At 47.6% G+C, this 24,795-nt stretch overlaps 1 protein-coding gene across 1 annotated transcript in view; it reads left to right on the plus strand.

Moving 5' to 3' along the window:
- cysltr1 (cysteinyl leukotriene receptor 1) overlaps window positions 1-24,426 on the plus strand; it is a 64,257-nt gene extending 39,831 nt beyond the window's left edge. The window contains exon 2 of the mRNA XM_072505158.1: window positions 21,929-24,426. Coding sequence (XP_072361259.1) covers window positions 21,966-23,072 — 1,107 coding nt within the window. The 5' untranslated portion in view covers window positions 21,929-21,965 and the 3' untranslated portion in view covers window positions 23,073-24,426. The remainder of the gene's footprint in view (window positions 1-21,928) is intronic.
- Window positions 24,427-24,795: the final 369 nt, after the last annotated feature.

The following is a 24,795-nucleotide window of genomic DNA, read 5'->3' on the forward strand; positions in this document are numbered from 1 at the left end:
GTGATGTAGAACAAGGCCAGCAGCGCGGGTTCAAGTCCCGTACCAGCTTACCCGAACAGGCACCGGAATGTGGCTTTTCACAGTAACTTCATACTTGTGACAATAAACGGTTATTATTATGCCTCCTATGCTAAATTGGACACTCTACACCACAGATCCCCTGGCCCCCATACCTCTATACCATGACTCCATGCCCATTGATCCACTGCATACTTTATAGAGCCATTGAACCCTATAGACACAGTAGGATGTGTTTTTTTTAAGCGTAAAAAAAGTAATTACTTCATTACTGTCCACTTTGTTAATACGAGCTATTTCACTGTAAGGCAATAAAACTGTACATCATCCAGACCCATTAAAGCACCAATAAACGAAACCACAAGCCCTTGAAACCACATAACCTTGTGTAAATAACCATTATAAAATTGAGAGCCTGAACCGTAAGTCAAGTAATGTTTTTCCAGGGGCACAGCAATTTTAACAATATAATAATAATCTTTATTGTCACAAGTAGGCTTACATTAACACTGCAATGAGGTTATTGTGAAAAGCCCCGAGTCGCCGCATTCCGGCGCCTATTCGAGTACACGGAGGGAGAATTCAGAATGTCCAATTTACCTAGCAGCACGTCTTTCGGGACTTTTGGGAGGAAACTGGAGCAGCCGGAGGAAACCCACGTAGACACAGGGAGAACGTGCAAACTCTGCACAGACAGTGACCCAAACCAGGAATCAAACCTGGGCCCCTGGCGCGGTGAAACACAGTGCTAACCACTGTAATATTAATGGGCTCTCAGTCAAGCACGAGGCCTGTGGTGCATAAGGTGGCATGGACATAGCATGCGCAGTTTGTGAGGGCTGGAGGGCATTTCTGTTCTTATTTGAACTGGAATGAAGACCTACAGCCCCAAGGCAGGCCTTTCAAACAGCCCGCCTCATAACGCATAGCCTCTGTGGCTGCCCCAAAACCACTTCCTGGATTAGCTGACCAGACCCCAGCCCTCACAATCTCTCTGGTAATGAAGATCCCATCTTCTATGGGGATTTTCTCCCAAGGCGGGTGAGCTGAAACGGGTATTTTCCTGTCTCCCACTCCCTGCCTCAAAGATGAAAATTTAGGCCGTAAGGTTTTCCTTCAACTTAGTGCCTATTCTGATGCCTTTCTCTGTGCCTTTTTTATTTCATAGCCCTCATAATTTAGTATGAAGTATATCTCATCAATATTAAAGTCTCCTTTGAAGGCTATATGTTCCCTTGGTTTCCTATTATAGTGAAAAACAATTGCCAAGTGTCTGCAAGAAGCACTAACTGCTGTTCAAGCAGTTTTATTTTGCTATGGAGATTCTTACCTCTCCCAAAATGTAATGGCAACCAGCCAAGAGATCAGGAAACATTGACTATTTTTAATCGGTAAGAAGTCTTACAACACCCGGTTAAAGTCCAACTGGTTTGTTTTGAATCCACCTGAGGAAGGAGCTGAGCTCCGAAAGCTAGTGATTCGAAACAAACCTGTTGGACTTTAATCTGGTGTTGTAAGACTTCTTACTGTGCCCACCCCAGTCCAACACTGGCATCTCCACATCATGACTATTTTTAATGGCCTTAGTGAGATTATTAAAGAGAACATTTGGCAGCATTCCAAAGCTGCTCAGTGAACTTATTTGTTCCAGGTCAGAAATGGCAGTAATGAGTTGAAATAACTTAAACTTTTTACCTTGGTGAGCATCTGAATTTAAGGACTAGAAGATCTGAACAGTATCAGCAAAGAAGTGAGAGGAGTACAGCAGTTGGGGAATTCGGGAAATTTTAAATGGAGCTCAATGAAAAACTAGAAATAAAAGGTGGGATGGGTCCCCGTTCCTTGTATTAGTGCGGGATTTTGGGATGTCACATTTCTTTTTAATCTCGCTTCCCACACACACACGACCAATCCCACTGTGGTCCCAAGTCCTGCTCATTGACTGATGCAAGGAGTTCACAGATATATCCAATTCAGCACTAAAGAGTATTGGCATATCAGAACCATTTTGAATTCATAGAGAGGAGCAACAAAGTTACCAATTAAAATCGACATAGTGCAGAAAAAAAAACCATTGGTTAAAATTAGCCTGGTCAGAATATTATTTATCTAAGGTCTGTTCCTGCTTTGCCTTTCACTATTTCCTCTGAGTGCCATTTTTGTTTCTTGGGGCATGTTTCCAAACAGTTTGTAAAATTCCCCCATCTCTTCACGGAAATAAATTTAATTTCTGCCAGTAGTCATTGCAATTGCCGTCACATTGCTTTCACTGGTTTGTAACCTCTCCATACTTGATAACACAGTAGAAACATTGCCCTGGGTTATACTGTCCATTTGCTCAATTTCCTTGAGTTACAGCGCCCCGGTACGCCCACATACTACATATATTGGCACAATTTCACAGGTAGGCAAACGGCCGTGCACACATCGTGCAACATAGTTCGGATATAGAGGAAGAGCTTTGGATTCTGCCGTGAAGCAAAAGAGCTCGACGCCATGAGGGAAAGCAAGCTGTTTTATTTTTATTGATGTTCCCGGGGAATGGACAACACCAGCAAGATGTGTTTATTACCCATACCTTCTATTCATCGAGAGGCAGAGAGAGCGAGTGAACATTAGGTTTTATTAATCATGAACCTGCCTAGCCAGAGTCGGTTGTACAGATGAATGCCGCCCACAGGCGGCCAGTCTATATATGGCCCCGGTGAGGGCGGAGCCAGAGGCGGAGCCCACCGGGGTTACAGTACAGTACCTGGAAGCAGCTCGTATCACCACTTCCAGGTCATAGGTCATAGGTTACAGTATCATATATGCATTAGAACATAGAACATAGAACAATACAGCGCAGTACAGGCCCTTCGGCCCACGATGTTGCACCGAAACAAAAGCCATCCAACCTACACTATGCCATTATCATCCATATGTTTATCCAATAAACTTTTAAATGCCCTCAATGTTGGCGAGTTCACTACTGTAGCAGGTAGGGCATTCCACGGCCTCACTACTCTTTGCGTAAAGAACCTACCTCTGACCTCTGTCCTATATCTATTACCCCTCAGTTTAAAGTTATGTCCCCTCGTGCCAGCCATATCCATCCGCGGGAGAAGGCTCTCACTGTCCACCCTATCCAACCCCCTGATCATTTTGTATGCCTCTATTAAGTCTCCTCTTAACCTTCTTCTCTCCAACGAAAACAACCTCAAGTCCATCAGCCTTTCCTCAAAGGATTTTCCCTCCATACCAGGCAACATCCTGGTAAATCTCCTCTGCACCCGCTCCAAAGCCTCCACGTCCTTCCTATAATGCGGTGACCAGAACTGTACGCAATACTCCAAATGCGGCCGTACCAGAGTTCTGTACAGCTGCAACATGACCTCCCGACTCCGGAACTCAATCCCTCTACCAATAAAGGCCAACACTCCATAGGCCTTCTTCACAACCCTATCAACCTGGGTGGCAACTTTCAGGGATCTATGTACATGGACACCTAGATCCCTCTGCTCATCCACACTTTCAAGAACTTTACCATTAGCCAAATATTCCGCATTCCTGTTATTCCTTCCAAAGTGAATCACCTCACACTTCTCTACATTAAACTCCATTTGCCACCTCTCGGCCCAGCTCCGCAGCTTATCTATATCCCTCTGTAATCTGCTACATCCTTCCACACTATCGACAACACCGCCGACTTTAGTATCGTCTGCAAATTTACTCACCCACCCTTCTGCGCCTTCCTCTAGGTCATTGATAAAAATGACAAACAGCAACGGCCCCAGAACAGATCCTTGTGGTACTCCACTTGTGACTGTACTCCAGGTGAATTAGGTGAATACATTCACCACCTTCACCCCCTGTTACAAAAATCAAGTCCAGCGGGGGTGACGTGGGGTCATTACATATTCAGTCTATCTGGAGGCCGGATCGTTCTCTTCGACCTCCTCAGCTCTGGCGGTGCGGTGGGCATGGTTGTTGCAGGTGGTGACTCAAGGGGCGTTGTGTCTGGAGCTTGAGCCTCAGTCCGGCGTGTTGGAGACGGTTGGGGTGTGGGTGTAGGCAGGGGGGGTGATGGGTGGCGGCAGTGTTGGCGCGGGACAATACACGAGACCCAGGAGAGCGTACGGGGCGCTGGGGGTGGCGGCGGGCAGTGGGGAAGGGGGGTGTTGGCAGGGGAACCAGCTGCCGCCAGGTCCCATAGGGAGACCGTATCTTGCCGTCCGTCCTGGTCCGCGATGTAGGCGTACTGGGGGTTGGCGTGGAGCAGCTGGACCCTCTCGACCAGGGGGTTGGTCTTATGGCTCCTCATGTGCCTCCGGAGAAGGACTGGTCCCGGTGTTGTCAGCCAAGATGGAAGCGAGACCCCGGAGGTGGACTTCCTGGGGAAGATAAACAAACGATCGTGAGGGGTTTCGTTTGTGGCTGTGCAGAGGAGTGATCTAATGGAGTGGAGGGCGTCAGGGAGGACCTCCTGCCAGTGGGGGATCGAGAGACTTCTAGACCTGAGGGCCAGAAGAACGGCCTTCCATACCGTCGCGTTCTCCCTCTCCACCTTCCCGTTTCCCTGCGGGTTATAGCTCATAGTCCTGCTCGAGGTGATGCCTTTGCTGAGCAGGTACTGACGTAGCTCATTGCTCATGAATGATGTGCCCTGGCACTGTGGACGTACGCAGGGAAACCGAACAGTGTGAAGATGCTGTGCAGTGCCTTTATTACAGTGGCCGAGGTCATGTCGGGGCAGGGGACCGCGAAGGGGAACCGGGAGTACTCATCGATGACAGTGAGGAAGTATATATTATGGTTGGTGGAGGGGAGGGGCCCTTTGAAGTCAATGCTTAGGCGCTCAAAGGGACGGGAAGCCTTTACCAGGCGGGCCTTGTCTGGCCGGTAGAAGTGCGGTTTGCACTCCGCGCAGACTTGGCAGTCCCTGGTCATTGCCTTGACCTCCTCGGTGGAGAAGGGTAGTTTGCGGGCTTTAATGAAGTGGGTAAGCTGGGTGACCCCCGGGTGACAGAGGTAATTGTAGATAGCCCGAAGTCGGTCACCTTGCGCGCTGGCGCATGTGCCGCGGGACAAGGCATCTGGAGGCTCATTGAGTTTCCCAGGATGATACTTGATATCGTAATTGTAGGTGGAGAGGTCGATCCTCCACCTCAAGATTTTGTCATTTTTTATTTTGCCCCGTTGTGCGTTGTCAAACATGAAAGCGACCGACCACTGGTCATTGACGAGGGTGAACCTCCTACCGGCTAGGTAGTGCCTCCAGTGCCGCACGGCTTCCACTGTGGCTTATGCTTCCTTCTCGACCGAGGGGTGTCGAATTTCGGAAGCGTGGAGGGTTATAGAGAAGAATGCTACTTACCTGCCCGCCTGGTTGAGTGTGGCGGCCAGTGCGACGTCTGACACATCACTGTCTACCTGAAAGGGGATGGACTCGTCCACCGCGTGCATTGCGGCTTGATGATGTCGGCCTTGATGCGGTTGAAGGCCGAGCGGACCTCACCCGTCAGGGGAAAACTGGTGGTTTGAATAAGTGGGCGGGCTTTGTCCGCATAGTTGGGGACCCACTGGGCATAGTATGAGGACAGCCCCAGGCATCGTTTTAGGGCCATGAGGCTGTGGGGAGGGGGGAGTTCTGTGAGGGGGCGCATATGGCCAAGGTCGGGCCCTTGGACTTCGTTTTCCACGACGTAGCCGAGGATGGCTAGTCGGGTAATACGGAAGACGCACTTTTCTTTGTTGTATGTGAGATTGAGGGATTGGGCGGCCTGGCGGAACCTCTGAAGGTTGGTGTCATGGTCCTGCTGATCATGGCCGCAGATGGTCACATTGTCCAAGTACGGATATGTAACCCGCTAACCGTACTGGTCCACCATTCGGTCCATTGTTCTCTGAAAGACCGAGACCCCGTTAGTGACGCCGAAGGGGACTCTGAGGAGGTGGAAGAGTCGGCCGGCTGCTTCAAAGGCAGTGTAGTGGCACTCTTCTGGGTGGATTGGGAGCTGGTGGTAGGCCGACTTCAGATCGACCGTTGAGAACACACGATACTGCGCGATCTGGTTGACCATCTCTGCTATGTGGGGGAGAGGGTACGCATCCAGTTGCGTGAACCGGTTAATTATCTGGCTGTAGTCCACAACCATCCGATTCTTTTCCCCGGTCTGGACGACAACCACTTGTGCTCTCCAGGGGCTATTGCTGGCCTCGATAGTCCCTTCACTCAGCAGTCGCTGGACCTCCGACTTGATAAACGCCATGTCTAGCGAACTGTACCGTCTGCTCCTGGTGGCGATGGGCTTACAGTCAGAATTGAGGTTCGCAAAGAGTGAAGAGGGGAGACCTTGAGGGTCGCGATGCTGCATACCGTGAGGGGGGGTGCAGGGTCAGCCGAATTGTAAGGTCAGGCTTCGGTGATTACATTGAAAGTCCAATCCGAGCAGTAGGTGGGGGAGGACGTAGAGCTTAAAACGAGCAAGCTCTGCGCCCTGCATCACTAGATTGGCGATACAGTACCCCCGGATCTGAACCGAATGGGACCCGGAGGCAAGGGAGATTGTTGGGAGGCTGGGTAGGTGTGGAGGGAGCAGCGTCTTACCGTGTCAGGGTGGACAAAGCTCTCCGTGCTCCCGGCGTCGAAAAGACAGGGGGTCTCGTGCCCGTTGACCCGGACGACCATCATGGAGTTCTTCAGCTGTTTCGGCTGTGACTCGTCGAGAATGACTGCGGCCAGTTGCGGGTAGCCTGTGAGGTCAGTGGAATCACAAGATGGCGGCCCCCATGAGTCGCACGTGTCAGGCTGGGGCGAAGATGGCAACCAAGATGGCCGCCCCCATCGGTCGCACATGTCGGTCGGTGTTGGGGCCGGCGACCAAGGTGGCGGCCCCCACGAGTTGCACGTTGCTGATGACGCATCTGATGGGGGCGTCCCGGGCAGGTACGCAGCCACATTGCGGGGTCTGTGGGGCTGCGAGTCCATGGGTCGGGCCAGGTGCGTTTTCGATTCCTGAGCCTTAGGTCGGCCCAGACAGATTCTCACGAAGTGCCCCTTTTTCCCATAGTCGCTGCACGTCGCTGTGCGGGCTGGGCAACGCTGCCAGGGGTGTTGGCCCTGGCCACAGATGTAGCATTGCGGTTCCCCGGGCTGGGCTGGCTGGTGCGTGGTGCAGGCCTGCGACGTAGTCTGGTCCAATGGGGGCCGTGATGAGGGTGTCCATGAGGGGTTCGCCAGGCCCCCTGGGAACGCACTGAGGTTCTGGTAGGCCACCTCTAGCGAGGTAGCTAGCTTTACCGTGTCCCGCATGTCGGAGGTCCCGTTTTCCAGCAGGCGCTGCCTGATGTAGCTCGAGCAGACCCCCGCTACGTAGGTGTCCCGGATTTGTGAGTTCATGTGTTCCTCCGCCGTCACATCTCGATAGCTGCAGTTCCTCGCGAATATAGTCAGGGTTTCCAGATACTCGTCCAGCGATTCTCCAGCGCGTTGACGGCGAGTAGTGAGGAGGTATCTTGCAAACACCTCATTTACGGGCTTCACAAAGTGTGCCTTGAGGGTTGCGACCGCCACCTCGTACGTGGCCGCTTTCTCGATCATTACTGAGATTCGATGGCTCACCCGAGCGTGGGGGAGTCGCAGCTTGAGGGTCTCCGTGGGAAGCGTTGTGGAGGAGTCGAGGTAGGCCTCGAAGCATCGAAGCCAATGTTCGAATATCTCCTTGGCTTCGGACGCGTGGGCGTCGAGTTCGAGCCTGTCTGTCTTTAGAGCGGCTTCCATAGTGCTGTCTATGATTAATAAATTGATATACCTTCAATTCACCGAGAGGCAGAGAGAGCGAGTGAACATTAGGCTTTATTAGTCATGAACTTGCCTAGCCAGAGTCGGTTGTACAGATGAATGCCGCCCACAGGCGGCCGGTCTATATATGACCCCGGTGAGGGCGGAGCCAGAGGCAGAGCCCACCGGGGTTATAATACAGTACCTGGAAGCAGCTCGTATCACCACTTCCAGGTCATAGGTTATAGGTTACCGTATCATACATGCATTAGGTGAATACATTCACCACATTACCTAAGTGTCCTGGGAGCAATAAAACTCAACCATATAGTGAGAAACTAGAGTCACATAGCCACTTAGACGTGTCGAATTCTCTTTTGCTGGAGGGCATGAGTGAACCCTGTTGAGTTTTTAATTCTACAACTTCCTTAGTTATTTTCTGGTTGCAACCCACACATGATCATATTTTTCAGAATGTAGATTCTCAACCTGCCATGGGAGGAGAAACATTAGACATAGGGGCAGGAGTACAGTCAAGGCCCCCGAGCCTGCTCCACCATCCAGCATGATCAATGCTGACCTTGGGCTTCAACTCCACTTTCTTGCCCATCTTCATATCTCTTGAAAAAAAATCTTTCTACCTCCGCCTCAAATAATAATAATCTTTATTAGTGTAACAAGTTCCCGTACCAGCCTACTTGTGGCAATAAGCGATTTTCATTTCATTTCATTTCAAGTAGGCTTGTGTTAACACTGCAATGAAGTTACTGTGAAAATCCCCTAGTCGCCACACTCTGGTGCCTGTTCGGGTATACTGACGGAGAATTCAGAATGTCCAGTTCACCTAAAAAGCATTTCTTTCGGGACTTGTAGAAGGAACCAGAGCACCCGGAGGAAACCCACGCAGACAGGGGGAGAACGCGCTGACTCAGCAAGCCGGGAATCGAACCCGGTCCCTGGCACTGTGAAGCAACAATGCTACCCACTGTGCTACCGTGACGCCCAGTTAGCTGGACAGTTGGTTTATGATGCAGAGTGACACCAACAGCACTGGTTCAGTCCTCATACCGGTTGAGGTCATTCATTCAGATGGGTAAAAGGCTTTCCATTCTCAACCTTGCCGTTCGCCTCAGGTGGGGCGACCCTCAGGTTATATCACCACCAAGCAGCTCTGTCTCAAAGGAAAAACAGCCTATGGGACTGTGCCAGTATTTTTTTTATCTACTCTGTCCAGATCCCTCATGATTTTGAACACCTCTTCCAAATCCCATCCCAGTCTTGAATTCTCCAAGCAGAATAGCCAATAGTCCCAACCTCTCCAAACTATCTGCATACCTGAAGTTCCTCGTTCCTGGAACTATTGTTGGGAATTTCTTCTGCGCTCTCTCCAATGCCTTCACATTCTTCCTAAAGTGAGGCACCCAGAACTGGACTCAATACTCCAGCAGATGCTGAAAAAGTGTCTTATACAAGTCCAATAATAATCTTTATTATTGTCACAAGTCGGCTTACATTAACACCACAATGAAATTACTGTGAAAAGCCCCTAGTCGCCACATTCCGGCGCCTGTTCGGGTACACAGAGGGAGAATTCAGAATGTCCAATTGACCTAAAAAGCATGCCTTTCGGGATTTGTGGGAGGGAAAGGGAGCACAAGGGGGGAAACCACGCGGACATGCGGACATGGGGAGAACGTGCAGACTCCTCACAGACAGTGGCCCAAGCCGGGATTCAAACCTGTGTCCCTGGCGCTGAGAAACAACCGTGGTAACCACGTGCTACTGTGCCATCGGTTCAAAGATTCACAACCTTTCGAACAAGGAAATTTCTCCTAATCTCAGTCCCTGTTGTTCATTTAAAGTAATGTTTAACTGCAAAACAGAGTTTAAAAAGTACCTTCCAGGACGCAAGTGAAGATTTAAAGCAGCAAAGAAAGTTTATGGTTTGTAATCTCTTTGTTATGACGTTTGCAGGTATTGGGAGTTCAACTAATGCTTGTCAGGCAGTTGATTATATTTTTCATTTCTGAACCCTTCTCTCTAATCGATGTGCCTATGAGTTCCGATACCTGCTTCCCAGGGCACAATGTCCAGTTATTTTTGTTAAAATTGACGCCATTATCCCTAACTTTTAGACATAGATCATACAGTGCAGAAGGAGGCCATTCGGCCCATCAAGCCTGCACCGACCCACTTAAGCCCTCACTTCCACCCGATCCCCGTAACCCAATAACCCCTCCTAACCGTTTTGGTCACTGAGGGCAATTTAGCGTGGCCAATCCACTTAACATGCACGTCTTTGGACTGTGGGAGGAAACCGGAGCACCCGGAGGAAACCCACGCAGACACGGGGAGAATGTGCAGACTCCGCACAGACAGTGACCCAGCGGGGAATCGAACCTGGGACCCAGACGCTGTGAAGCCACAGTGCTATCCACTTGTGCTACCGTGCTGTTCGAACCTTCTGCAAATGTCAGTTCATTTTATGTCACAAGAGTCAGGCCACAAGCCATAAACTTTCTTTGCTAATTTAAACCTTCACTTGCATCCTGGAGGGTACTTTTTAAATTCGGTTTTGCAGCTAAACATTACTTTATATGAACAACTACATCCGCATACCTTTACCTGAACTCCCTGCATCCTAGTGCCTCAAGGTCAGGCACAGTTTAGCAGGAAGGAAACATTATTGTATAACGTGATCAGACAAATGGTCAACCTATTCATGTTAAATTATTCTCTCTGCTCTTTTAATGGAAGTGCTAAACTGCCTAAAATATTCGACGAAGTAACAGGGCGAGAAATCCGTTAGAAACACATTGGAGCGATATTAAGCAGGAAGGACTGGCTACTGTGTGTTGTGATGTTTCTTTTGGCTCATAATTTGTACAGAACATAAATGTACACAGATCTTGAGTATTACACTGCATCTGCTCAAATACTTTAATACTTTTGTTTTAGGTGAGGTAAAGTCACCATAGTTCCAGATGACCATAGGCTACTTTCCCCTTTGAGGGGGAGAGCTGACTGGTGGTGATTTAACCTGAGGATCACCACACCTCGGGCGAGGGGCAAGGTTGAGAAGGTGGGCCTTTGTGCATAACCTTTGTTTTAAAACGCATCATATGACTGAACTCATGGCCAGAAGGTGAACTCACCATTCAATTGAGGATTGCGGATGGGCTGTCAAAGCCAGAGGTCCAATAGGAGGCCCTCCAGCACTGAAGAACCAGCTGCCTTTTCAAGTCGGGGAGAGAGAAGGGGGAGGGGGCGCCTCCATCTTGAGGCATCATCTCTTCAACTCATGAAATTTTAAAGTTCAATAATGGTCGCAGCTGCCAGGCCACCATTGCAGAGGAGATGCCCTGCTCCAACCGTGACCAGGCAGGGAGAGAGGGCCTCGATGCCTGCCTGATGTGCTGCTGCTCTCCATGTCTGTCACTGTGAGACACCTCCAGGCAGCTCCCTGGTCCTCCGTGCCCTTTTTGTCAAAAGGCCTTAATTTCCATTATTACTGAACCCCATCCCATCTCTGGGAGAATGGTCCTGGGGGAGGATCATAGAATTTACAGTGCAGGAGGAGGCTATTCGACCCATCAGGTCTGCACCGGCCCTTGGAAATAGCACCCTACTTAAGCCCACACCTTCACCCTATCCCTGTAACCCAGTAAACTCACCTAACCTTTTTGGACATTAAGGGCAATTTAGCATGGCCAATCCACCTAACCAGCACATCTTTGGACTGTGGGAGGAAACCAGAGCACCCAGAGGAAACCCACAGAGGCACGGGGAGAACGTGCAGCCTCCACACACGTGGCCCAAGCCAGAAAACAAACTCAGGTCCCTAATGCTGTGAAGCAACAGCGCTAACCACTGTGCTACCATACTGCCCCAGCCAGCAGCGCAGGTTTTCAAGCCTGCCCACATTAATTTAGACATTCACAACTTCAGGATGTCACAAAGCACTTGGTAGCCACGATGGTCATTTGTAGTGACTTTGAGGGATAAATATTCACCAGGGCCAGGGAGAACACAACTGTTCTGTGAAATAGTACCCGGAGACTTTGTCCATCCATCTGTGAAAGGAGGTGAGACCCTCAGGCACCACCCCTTCCTCCAATCACCCCGCCTTCAATATTACTTCCAACAGTTTGGGGGCCGGTGCAATCGGAAAGCTCTGTACAGAAAAATTTCCTGGAAAAATGTCGGACTTGCGTATATTTAAACATCTCCCCCTGCCCCAACCCATATTTCTCCCCCAGCTCCTCAAACTTCGCAAACCGACCCGCCAGAAAAAAATCCTTTAATACCCTAACTCCCCTCTCCTCCCATCTCCGAGAATTCCCATCTCAGCACCCAGGTTCAAATCTATGATTCCCTCGAAACGGCATTTCCCTTGACCACGCCCACAACCTAAAGTGTTGGCGCAACTGCCTCCAGATCCTGAGTGTTGCCACTACCACCGGACTCCCTGAGTATTTCCCTGGGGCCATCGGGAGTGGCGCTGTTGCCAACGCCCTCGCCCCGACCCCCTGCATAGACTCTCCTCCATTCTAACAGAGAGGGAGCCCCTCCCTCTAACCCAGCCCTGCACCTTCTCAGCGTTCGCCGCCCACTAATAATACAGTACATTCGGGAGACCCAATTCTCCTCTCTGCAGCAGCTCCTTCCTAATCCTGCCAACTCCCCCCCCCCCCCCACGCCCCCCCCCCCCCCACACCCCAAATAAACAAGGTAATCATCTTTTCTACTTCCTCAAAAAATGCCTTTGATAAAAAGATCGGCAGGCACTGTAAAATTAAAAGAAATCGCTGTAGTGATATGCATCATTGTATATAGACAAGGGGTTAATGTAAATACACAACAAGTACCCACTAGTGGGAGCACCAGAGATGTATATAATAGACAAAACAGGAAGTCAAGGGGCACTCTTCACAGGAACGGCAGCTGGTGAGCAGGACACAGACAGACAGCTCAGATGTAACATAGAGCAGGCGCTGGAGAACGAACAAACTCACACAATAAAGCATCTACTTCAAATGTAAGACTACGAGCTTTATTCAGAAACAAGGAATAATACAACCGTGGCAATACATTCATCTTAACTGCCTGCATCCGACCTGCCAGCGATAGAGGAAGACAATCCCATCTTGCCAAATCCACTTCACCCTTCCCAGTGATGTTATGTCGAAGGAGCTCCCTCCAATTTTGTGCCACCTGCACCCCCAGGTATCTAAAGTGGGTTACTGCCCTCAGGAATGGCAGCCCCCCACCCCTGCTCCCACCCCCAGCTGGGACACCACAAAATATTTGCTTTTGTCCAAATTTAGTTTATATCCTGAGAAAGACCCAAACACTCGAAGCAGCTCCAATATACTACCCACGACGCACTTGGTTCCGACACAGACAATAACAAGTCGGTTCCGACACATACAATAACAAGTCGTTTGCGTACAAAGATACCCTATGCTCCCCACCCTTGATCTTCTCAATGCGTTGGGCAAAGGTTCGATCGCAAGCACAAACAGGCTGGGACATAGGACATCCCTGCCTGGTCCCTCGATGTAGAGCAAAATACTCAATTCATATTATTCATGCGTACACTCACCCTCGGCTCCCTGTAAAGTAATTTTACCCAATCCACAAATTGAGCCCAATCCCAAACCGCTCCAAAACCGCCATCAAATACCCCCACTCTATCCAGTCAAACACTTTCTCAGCGTCCAGCGCCACTACTACCTCTGTCTCCCTCCCCTCCGCTGGTGCCATAACTACATTCAGAACCCTCCTAATGTTTGAAAAAAGCTGCCTCCCTCTTACAAACCCCGTCTGATCTTCCCCTATCACCTTCGGGGGGCACTCCTCCAGCCTACCCACTGACACCTTCGGCAACACCTTTGCATCTACATTCAAGAGTGATATGGGCCTATCCAGCCCACACTCTGTTGGATCCTTATCCTTCTTGAGCAACAAGGAGATCGATGCCTGCCTCAAAGTCTGTGGTAACACCCCGTTCCCTATCGCCTCTTCAAACATCCCCACCATCAGCGGTGCCAGCTTACAAGAAGAGAAGATTAAGAGCACAATATCATTTAGGTAAACGAGAAAGCTAAGTAGCCTAGTTCTAAGTAGCCTAGAACTGTGTCAAGCCTAGTGATACATGAGGTGGAAAAAGCACATGCTTCTGTCCGTTTCCATGGCTATTATTACCTGGAACAGATCACCAGAGCTTGTGGTACACCACTCTGCATCCAGCATGCCTGAACAGGAAATTCTCCTGCTCTCACTGCCTGCCATTTACAATCTTCTGAGCCTGTAATGCGGTTTGGCCACATTATGAACCTTCCAGGTGATCAAGTCCGAGGGTGGGATTTGAGCCCAGAGATTCTGGCTCAGAGGGGTGGTATGGGGGATATAAGGGGCCATGGAGGGCATGGTGGATATGAGCTGGCAGTCTGCGGACAAGGAACAGAATAGATAGCAAACAGAGAGCAATGGTTAAGGGTAGCTACTCGGGCTGAAAGTAGATGAGAATTACATTTTTCACAGTAATTGGTGCTGGGCCCAATGTTTTTGACTATTTGTATTGACACTACCTACAGGACCACAAGGCCCCACTCTAAAGGCATCTCAGGAGGACAAAATAGACTGATGAAAACCAATGTTAACTTGCATCAAATAGATGTTTGCTAAACATCAGTAATAAATTCCTAATTAATTGGGAGTTAAATTCATCCTATTTAGTACCACCAGTGATGCTGTTAATATTGGGTTTGAATTCCTGCTAATTAAAAGTATTAAAATTTTATGGAGGAGAGTTTTTTTTCAGTGTCTTTGAACATGATAGCTCTATTCAGTTTTTTTATGACCATTTCAAAGATACTGGGAATACAGGGGGGACATAGAGGGGGAATGTGGGGTTTGAGGGGGGATAGGGTGGCATGAAGGCTATGAGAGGCATGGCGGAGCATGGGGTCATAAGGGGGCACAGTAGATATGAGCTGGGTGTCTGCTAAGTCAGAGGACAAAGAGCAGAATAGATAGAAAACAGAGAGCAATGGTTAAGGGTAGCTCCTCTGGTTGCAAGATCAGAATTGCATTTATCACGGCAATTGGTGCTGGGCCAAATGTTCTTCACTGTTTACATTGGCAATTTGGATCAGGGAATCGAAATTTAAATATTTTCAGATGGCAACAAATTAGGAAGTGTAGTTATTGCAAAGGATGATATGACAACATACAGGAAGGCTTTAATAAACTTGCACAACAGCCAAATTAATTTCAAAATTTCTGAGTGTTGGAGTTGTGTATTTTCGTATGAAGAATAAAGAGGCCAGGTAATGTTGTGATATTATGGCTGGAATCTTCTGGTCCCACAAGCAGTGGGAAGCTTGGTGGGTGGGGAACATTAGTTTGGTGAGAGGCCATAAGTCTGTTTCCAGACATTGGGATGAACTGTAGAAATATTGTCCCCGGGAGCTAAAGGTCAGTCAAGCTTCCCGACAAACAATGTCGGGAAGACCTTTTGCACGCATTAGAATGTCACACAGGCTAGAATTAAGTTCACTCTCCAAATTAAGTTCTCCACCAGTGAAAACGTAGAGTGTTCACTTTTATGACTGCACATAAGTGGCTTGCCTGGGAAGTTGAGTTCTTCCGTGATTAGTAGTAAGTTACCACTGCATTGTCCTCTTGTCTGTAAATACCAGTCGATGCTTGAGACCAGTTGATGGCAGTGCATGTTGTGTGAAGGATAGCCGAGGAAGAGTTAGTGGGGATGTGCGGAGTTGTGGCCGGGCAGAGGTGGAAAGAATAGCACAGGCTTCCCCCGAGCAGAAATCACCAAACCTAAGATTTCAGATCAGAAGGTTTCCTCCCAAAGTCTGACTGGGCTTGAAGGAGCAAAAGAACCTACAAACTGAATATATGCTGATGGGATTAAATAAAAAGGGTAGGACAGTGGTTAGCACTGCTGCCTCAAAGCACCAGGGACCCGGGTTCGATTCCAACCTTGGGTGACTGAATATGTGAAGTTTGCACGTTCTCCCCGTGTGTGCGTGGGTTTCCTCCGGGTGCTCCGGTTTCCTCCCACAGTCCAAAGATGTGCAGGTTAGGTGGATTGGCCATTCTGAATTGCCTCAAAGGTTAGGTGGAGTTACTGGGTTACGGGGATAGGGTGGGTGAGTGGGCCTATGTAGAATGCTCTTCTAGAAGGTCGGTGCAATGGGCCGAATGGCCTCCTTCTGCACTGGAGTGATTCTACGATTCTATGGAGCTTAAATTAACCAGTTGGGCCTGATGATCTGTTTCTGTATTATGCTTTTGATGTAACTCAATGTAACATTGCTGTGGAGTGCAGCTCCCTCTTCTGTGCAGGAGGATGACAGTTCCAGTCCAGTATGTGGCAGGAAACTGCAGCTATTGGTCTGCGACTGATAACTGTGAATGCAACATAATGGAGCAGATTACAAAAGAAAACCATTTGAATATGTTACTAATTAAAAATAGATGATAAATGCTAATTATGTGCTTAATGAAACACATCTTGAATTTGTCATGCATTTCATATCTGGGGTTGAGATTGGCCATTCTTTCACTCTCCCTTCCAGCAACAGCTTCCACTCACCAAACTTTTTTTTATTGTTTCAGAGGATATGTGTGTCACTGGTAAGACCAGCATTTATTGCCCATCCCTAATTACCCTTGAAAAGGTAGTGCCTCCTTGAACCACTCATCCCTATGGTTAGGGTGCACCCACAGTGCTGTTCGATGGGGTGTTACAGGATCTTGACCCAGAGACAGTTGTAAGAGTCCTTCCTATTTATTTCCTTCAGTCGCCTGAGGAACAGAGTATTCGAAGACTGAGACCTCAAAACCCAGCACCAAGCTCATCTACAGAGCAGCTGTGGTCCCCGCCCTCCTGTGTGCATCAGAAACATGGACAATTTGCAGCAGACACCTAAAATTCTTGGACAGATACTACCAATGCTGCCTCCTCCAAATCCTGCAAATCCACTGACAGGATAAGAGTATCAACTTGAGCGTCCACTCTCAGGTCAATATCTCCAATATTGAGGCACTGGTCACGCTTGACCAGCTGCAATGGACAGGCTACATTACCCGCATGCCTAACACAAGACTCCCGAAACAAGTGCTCAACTCTGAGCTCCGCGACGGCAAGCGATCATTAGAGGTGCAGAGGGAAAGCTATAAGGACACTCACAAACCTCCTTAAATAAAAGCAGCATCCCCACCAAAACGTGGGAGTCACTTGTCCTAGAATGCGGGAAAAAAGCATCTGCGAAGGTGCCAATCATCACGAGCGTCGCAGGGTGGAGCAAGTGGAGGTCAAGAGTAAGCAGTGGATAGAGAGAGCAGAATCCAGAACGTCCCACCCACATCATCAAGCACCACATGCCAACCCTGTAGCAGTCAGTGGATCCAGGGTCAGAGCTTCCAGTCACCGCACAATCCATCCCCCAGAGTGGAAGCCAGTCATCCTCGACACTGGAGGACTTCCCAAGAAGAGAAGTAGAGAGTGGGAGTGGTTAGGAAGGGCGGGATTGGAAGGGAGCATGAGATAGTCAGTTACTTTCTGTCAGTTCTGTCAGTTCACTGACAATATTGTACATAATAAAAGATTAGTTGTGTTAAAATTTTAAAAAACCTGGGGCTGGATTCTCCATTTGGGAGACTATGCGCTGACGTCGGCGTGGGAACAGTGGCATTTTACGTCCTAAAACCCGACGCAAAACCTCCACCGATCCTCTGTCTACTGGGGGGGCTAGCAGGCATCGCAAAAGCGCCGCTGCCCCTGATTTTGTCGCCAACGGGGATTATCCGGCCAATCACCGAACATGATTCCGCCGTCGGAGACCGGAGAATCCCGCCACTGGTGACTGCAATTTATTCGGATCAACCAAGGATCTTGGGTATTTTAAATAAAATCTAATTCAATCCCGGTCCCGGTCACTGGCTGTGTAGAGTTTGCACATTCTCCTCCTATCTGCGTGGATCTCACCATCATAACCCAAAGATGTGCAGGCTAGGTGGATTGACCATGCAAAATTGCCCCTTAATTCTGAAACAAAAGTGGGGCTAGAATTGGCCACGAACCATTTTGTGCAGGTGTGTCCTGTACACAAAAGGACAAATTCAACCCAACCAATTACTGCCCATCAGTCTACTCTCATCAGCAAAATGATAGAAGGAGCAATAACCTGCTCACGGGCGCTCAATTTGGGTTCTGACAGATCCATTCAGCCTCATTACAGACTTGATTCAAACATGGACAAAAGAGCTGAATTACAGATGTGAGGTGAGAGTGACTGCCCTTGACATCAAGGCAGCATTTGATCAATGCTGCCTCCTCAAAATCCTGCAAATCCACTGACAGGATAAGAGTATCAACGTGAGCATCCTCTTGCAGGTCAATATCATGGAGCCATAGCTAAACTGAAGTCAATGGGAATCAGGGAAAAAATCTCTCCGCTGGTTGGAGTCATACCTGGCACAAAGGAAGATGGTTGTGGTGGTTGGAAGTCAATCATCTCTGCTCCAGGACATCACTGCAGGAGTTCCTCAGGGTTGTGTCCTAGGCCCAACCATCTTCAGCTGCTTCATCAATGACCTCCCTTCCATCATAAAGTCAGAAATGGGGATGTTTGCAGATGACTGCACAATGTATAGCACCATTCACGACTCCTCAGATAACAAAGCAGTTCATGTCCAAATACAACAAGACCTGGACAATGTCCAGGCTTGGGCTGACAAGTGGAAGTTACATTCACGCCACACAAGTGCCAGGCAATGACCATCTCCTACATGAGAGGGTCTAATCACCGCTCCTTGATATTCAATGGCATTACCAAGCCATATAAATACTGTGGCTACCATGGCAGGTTATAAGCTAGGAATTCTACGGCGAGCAACTCACTTCCTGACCCCGTAAAGCCTGTCCATCATCTACAAGGCACAAGTCAGGAGTGTAATGGAATACTCTCCACTTGCCTGGATGGGTGCCGCTCAAACAACACTCAAGACGCTCGACACCATCCAGGACAACACAGTCCGTTTGATTGTTACCCCTTTCACAAACATTCAATCCCTCCACCACCGACGAACAGTGGCAGCCGTGTGTACCATCTACAAGATGCACTGCAGAAACTCACCAAGGTTCCTTAGACAGCACCTTCCAAACCCCACAGACACTACCATCTAAAAGAACAAGACTTGTAGATACCTGGGAACCCCACCACCTGGAGGTTTCCCTCCAATCATTCACCACCCTGACTTGGAAATATATCACCACTCCTTTACTGTCACTGAGGCAAAATCCTGGTACTCCTTCTCTTACAGCACTTGGAGGTGTACCACACCTCCGGGACTGCAGCGGTTCAAGAAGGCAGCTCACCACCAGCTTCTCAAGGGCAATTAGGAATGTGCATTGAATTCTGGCCCAACCAGCGACACCCGTATCCCGTAAATGAATTTTAAAAATTAATTTTAATTTCTTCGCCAGTGAGTATGCACTAATTCCAGCTAAGTTAATGTGTCGACATTATAGAATCAGGCTTGGGGCCCACAAATTGAAAAGCCTGCCAACAAGCATCATCCAGGATTGCACAAATTGGAAAGTTTAAGAGAATTTATTGGTAATAATAGATGGATCACAGATCACAGATAAACTGTGGTCAGAGGTGTGATGAATGATAGTTATCAGGTGGTTAAACTGTAAAGCTTTCATGCATAAACCAACAAAGTGTTGTCACCTAAAATAGCAGAGACTTGTAAAAACAACATAAGAGATAAAAGTGGCGGTTTCAAATTCACCCAGTCCTTGAACTGTGATGGCCAGTCCTCTTATAATTAGTTTCTTTACCATGCGTGTACACACCTTGTTGGCTGGCTGACTTGGGTTGGTTGATCAGATTAATTTTAACTATTTTCTTAGCGCATCCCTCACCCAGCTTCAGGTTCTATCCTGAATAAGTAACTGAATGGTGAAGGTTGTCATAAAATTGTGTCGTACACAACAGTGAAGCTTGTTGCCAAACTAACTTGACACATGCATGGTGTGTGCACATATGTGTGTGTATAAAACTCCTCCAAACAAATCTCTCTGTCTGTGGGTGTCACACCTGCGCCTAACTGTTTCAAGCATATTCATGATCAGCTATTTCCATTGGTTGGAGATTCTAAAATTAGTGGTCATTATCTAAAAATAAGGGGTGGACCATTCGGGAGAGATGTTGGGAAGCACTTAGAATCATAGAATTATAGAATCACTACAGTGCAGAAGGAGGCCATTCAGCCCATCGAATCTGCACCAACCCCCTGAAAAAGCACCCTAACTCGGCCCACGCACCCACCCTATCCCCATAACCCAATAAACCCCACCTAACCTTTTGGACATTAAGGTACAACGTACCATGGCCAATCCACCTAACCTGCACATCTTTGGACTTCTTCACTCAAAGGGTGGTAGAGATTTGGAACTCTCTCAAACAGCAGTTAAAGCTGGATCAGTTATTAATATTTTTAAATAAATTTAGAATATCCAATTCATGTTTTCCGATTAAGGGGCAATTTAGCGTAGCCAATTGACCTACCCTACGCATCTTTTTTGGGTTATGGGGATGAGACCCACGCAGACGAGGAGAAAATGTGCAAACTCCACATGGACAGTGACCCGAGGCTGGGATCAAACCCAGGTCTTCGGTGCCGTGAGACAGCAGTGCTAACCACTGCGCCACCGTGCTGCCCCAAAGTTGTTAATTTTAAATCCAAGATAAATAGATATGGGCCAAAGGCAGATATATGGTGTTAGGCCACAGATCAGCCATGATTTCATGAAATGGTCGGACAGGCTTGAGGGGCTGAATGGTCTCCTCCTGTTCCTATGATCAGCAAGAAATTGCAGCTCATTTTTGTGTATGCAAAATACAATGGCCTTGCTAATTCTCCTGCCCCCTGACCCCAGAATAGAGGGAGTTACAACTTTGCTGTCAGCACCTAATACACTTCAGAATGCCCGAAACAGCAAGTCAACTTTAATTAACTTGAAATGTCTCTAAATGTAATAGTAACCAATTGGAATTCTCTCAAGCGTGGAAGGGGGTCATTCAGCCCATTGGGTCTGCACTGACAATCCGAAAGAGCACACTAGTCCCACTCCCCTGCCCTATCCACATAGCCCCGCACATTGACCATGGCCAATCCACCTAACCTGCACATCTTTGGACTGTGGGAGGAAACCAGAGTACCCAAAGGAAACCCATGCAGATATGAGGAGAATGTGTAAACTCCACACAGATACTCACCAAGGCCAGAATTGTGGGCAGCACGGTAGCACAGTGAGTATCATTGTTGCTTCACAGCTCCAGGGTCCCAGGTTCGATTTCTGGATTGGGTCACTCTCTGGTGGAGTCTGTACGTTGGCCCCGTGTCTGCATGGGTTTCCTCCGGGTGCTCCGGTTTCCTCCCACAAGTCCCGAAAGACGTGCTGTTAGGTAATTTGGACATTCTGAATTCTCCCTCTGTGTACCCGAACAGAAGCTGGAATGTGGAGACTTGGGGCTTTTCACAGTAACTTCACTGCAGTGTTAATGTAAGCCTACTTGTGACAATAAAGATTATTATTATAATTTATTATTATGAACCTGAGTCCCTGGACTTGTGAGGCAGCAATGCTAACCATTGTGCCACTGTGCATCCTCTCAGTCCATATGCTAGTCCCATCTTTCAAAAGCCTATACCTCCTTGAACACACCTTCCATTAAATTCCTCTAACCTTTCACCCAATTCCTGTTCATTTAGTGATTGCACCTTCTCTCCAACAGTACTTTGGGACATTTTGCCACTTTAAATGTGCTGCATAAATGCAAGTGTGGTCAACTGAAAGTTATCTTATTCTTTATAGCTAAAAAACACTTGCACTCCCATAATACAATGAGCTTACCCAAGTGTTGTTTAAGAAAAATGTTTGCAATAATATTTATTTGATCGACAACTCAAAATTGCCTTTGTGAAAAGATATTCCAAACAGACAAGTTTTCCAGGACTAAGGTCCTGCTAACCTTTAAGATAGATGCACAGTTGTGGTGTAGATTCCATTGCTTTAATTGTTTTTAATCTTTTTGTCCTGTGTAGATTCTGAAGACATTTCTGCCCAGCAAAATCTTCTAGAATGGCTGGCGGTACAACGTCGCTCCCAGCTACTTTTCCAAGTAACTTCTCGTGCAAACCGATTGACGATTTCCGAAATCAAGTCTATTCCACAGTGTACACCCTGGTCTTTGTCGTAGGCTTGTCAGGAAATGCATTCGCTCTGTTTGTACTTGTGAAAACATTCAAACAGAGGACAGCCTTCAATGTCTACATGCTGAACCTGGCGGTGTCGGACATGCTTTGTGTTTGCACCTTGCCTCTGCGCGTGGTCTACTATGCTTACAAAGGCAGGTGGATATTTGGGGACTTCTTGTGCAGAATCAGCTCTTATGCTCTCTATGTCAACCTGTACTGCAGCATTTACTTCATGACTGCCATGAGTTTTAATCGTTTCCTGGCCATTGTGTTCCCTGTAAAGAACATGAAAATAGTGAATGTTAAGAAGGCAAAGATAGTCTGTGCCGTGATTTGGATTTTTGTCACTGTTACCAGCAGCCCATTCCTGCTTTCAGGCTCACATGTCCATAACAATAAAACAAAGTGTTTTGAACCTCCAAATGATAGGGTTAAACGAGGGCTGAAAGGTCTTTTGATCATGAACTACATTTCGCTGGTCTTGGGCTTCATCCTGCCGTTCCTCATTATTCTTATTTGTTACATATTTATTATCAGGACCTTAATGAAAAGCACAGCCGCCATTCACAAAAAAAAAGCATCGCGTCGAAAAGCAGTGCATCTGATCATAATCGTGCTAGGTGCTTTCCTGATCAGCTTCATGCCGTATCACCTCCAGCGCACATTACACCTGCATTCCATACAGCAGGTCGAGAAGAGCTGCGACAACATTGTTTACATGCAGAAGTCAGTCGTGATCACACTCTGCCTGGCAGCTGCCAATACCTGCTTCGATCCACTCTTGTACTTCTTCTCTGCGGAGAACTTTAGACGACGATTCACAAGCTCCTTCGCCAGAAAGTCGTCCGTTTCGAGCAATCAGCTGTCGAACAAAAGGAAGCGCTCACTAATGCGGGTTGAACCTGATAAATCTGATGAAGACCCTTTCAACCCTGCTCAGACAAGTGGAAGCAACAGCAATGAAAATGCGAGGCACAAGGAAACGGACTGAGCCTTCTAAATGTGGAATACCTTTTGCTAGCAGAGTGTTGCAGGAAGCAAATGTGAACCAAAATTGCTTAAGTGCCTAGATTCAGAGGCAGCTCGGTGGCACAGTGGTTAGCACTGCTGCCTCACAGCACCAAGGTCCTGGGTTCCATCCCAGCCCCGGGCCACTGTCCGTGTGGAGTTTGCACATTCTCCCCGTGTCTGAGTGCATCTCACTCCCACAACCCAAACATGTGCAGGGTAGGTGAATTGGCCACACTAAACTGCCCCTTAATTGGAAAAAAAGAATTGGATACTCTTTTTTTAAAATTTGAAGTGCCTAAATTCAATGTGTCGAAACCAAAATGTAACGGCCATTTCCTGATTATGGTGTTTATTATTATTTGTTTAAACCTTTGTTGTAACTCATTGCTGTCTTCAAAAGATGAATATTCACACTTCTTCAAAGAGGCATTGTCACCAAGGGGGGAAAAAAAACATTGTCTTTGTTTACAAGCACATGTGTATGTCGAGGGTGTGTGAAAAGCTCCTGATTATAAATTGAAGTGAACATTTTATGTGTAGATTACTGAAAACTATGTATGAGGGCGCTCGCTCACAATGGACTTCGATTTGATTCAAAATAGTTGATGCCGAGGATTCCATGACTTGGAGATCGATTGTCCCACCATTTCAACTTTCTTTCTTTGGAGACAGATTGAGAATCCAATCCTTTAAAACTCTTATGGGACTTCAGCTTGATGGGGATGTTGAGCTGGGACTAGAGAGAATGCAGTTAAGATTAACACCCCTTTGAACAATAACAATAATGGAGTTGGTTCCTCCTCAAAATGGTGGACCAGTTACCAGAATCATTGACTAAACCCTTGATGAAGAATGCTAGGAGCTCCCTAGTTGACTGTATGAGATTCAAGTTATAGGGCTAATTATAAAGGATTGCTTGTCACCTATCAACAACAGGCAGCCAACCTGAAGATGAAGGTCCCATGAGATCAGTGAGTAGATGAGCCATTCTGAGCAAAAAACGTCCCAAATTGAAAAGGGAATCATTGATGCTAGAAGGGGGCCTGATTTTTCAAATGCTCAGTCCTTCCTTTTTCGTTGAACTACAAAATTAAGTGATGTGTATGATTTAATTGTGATGTATATGGCAGCTTTTCCCCACCCGTAAAAAACAAACAAATATAATTTGCCACAACACTTTTTCATGAAGCAATTGCCAAATGATACAGGAAAGAACGTACTGGATGTATAAGTGAATTTCTAGTTGTAATTTACTGAGAATTTATGCAATTCAGGGCACATTTAAGTTAAATTTTCCAAAGCCAAGACTTGGTTGGGGTGGGGAAAGAGGCACAGTGGGGGAGGGGGGGAGGATTAGGAAGGGGAACTAGTTGCAATATTCTGAAAATTCTTTGTCTAACAAATATATTGCAGTATTGATGAAGATGATTTGCTCCTTCAGATGTGCTGATTTTTTATCTTATCCTTTTGTCAAGTGCCTTGGAGTATTTCCTTTTATATGAATGGAGTGGGAAAGATCACATGACTCATCGAGCCTACCCCATCCAGGCGTGGTGTTGTCCAGACACGCCACCAACCCACCCCGCCGCCATCCAGCTTCCTTGCAAAGCAACCAGTAGCCATTGTCAGAAAAAAAGCGATCCCAAATTCCTCCGGGACGCCTGAAGGAAATCAAACAAAGATTCAGGAGCTCATTTGTACAA

Source organism: Scyliorhinus torazame, chromosome 5 (assembly GCF_047496885.1).
Source record: "Scyliorhinus torazame isolate Kashiwa2021f chromosome 5, sScyTor2.1, whole genome shotgun sequence".
NCBI lineage: Eukaryota > Metazoa > Chordata > Chondrichthyes > Carcharhiniformes > Scyliorhinidae > Scyliorhinus > Scyliorhinus torazame.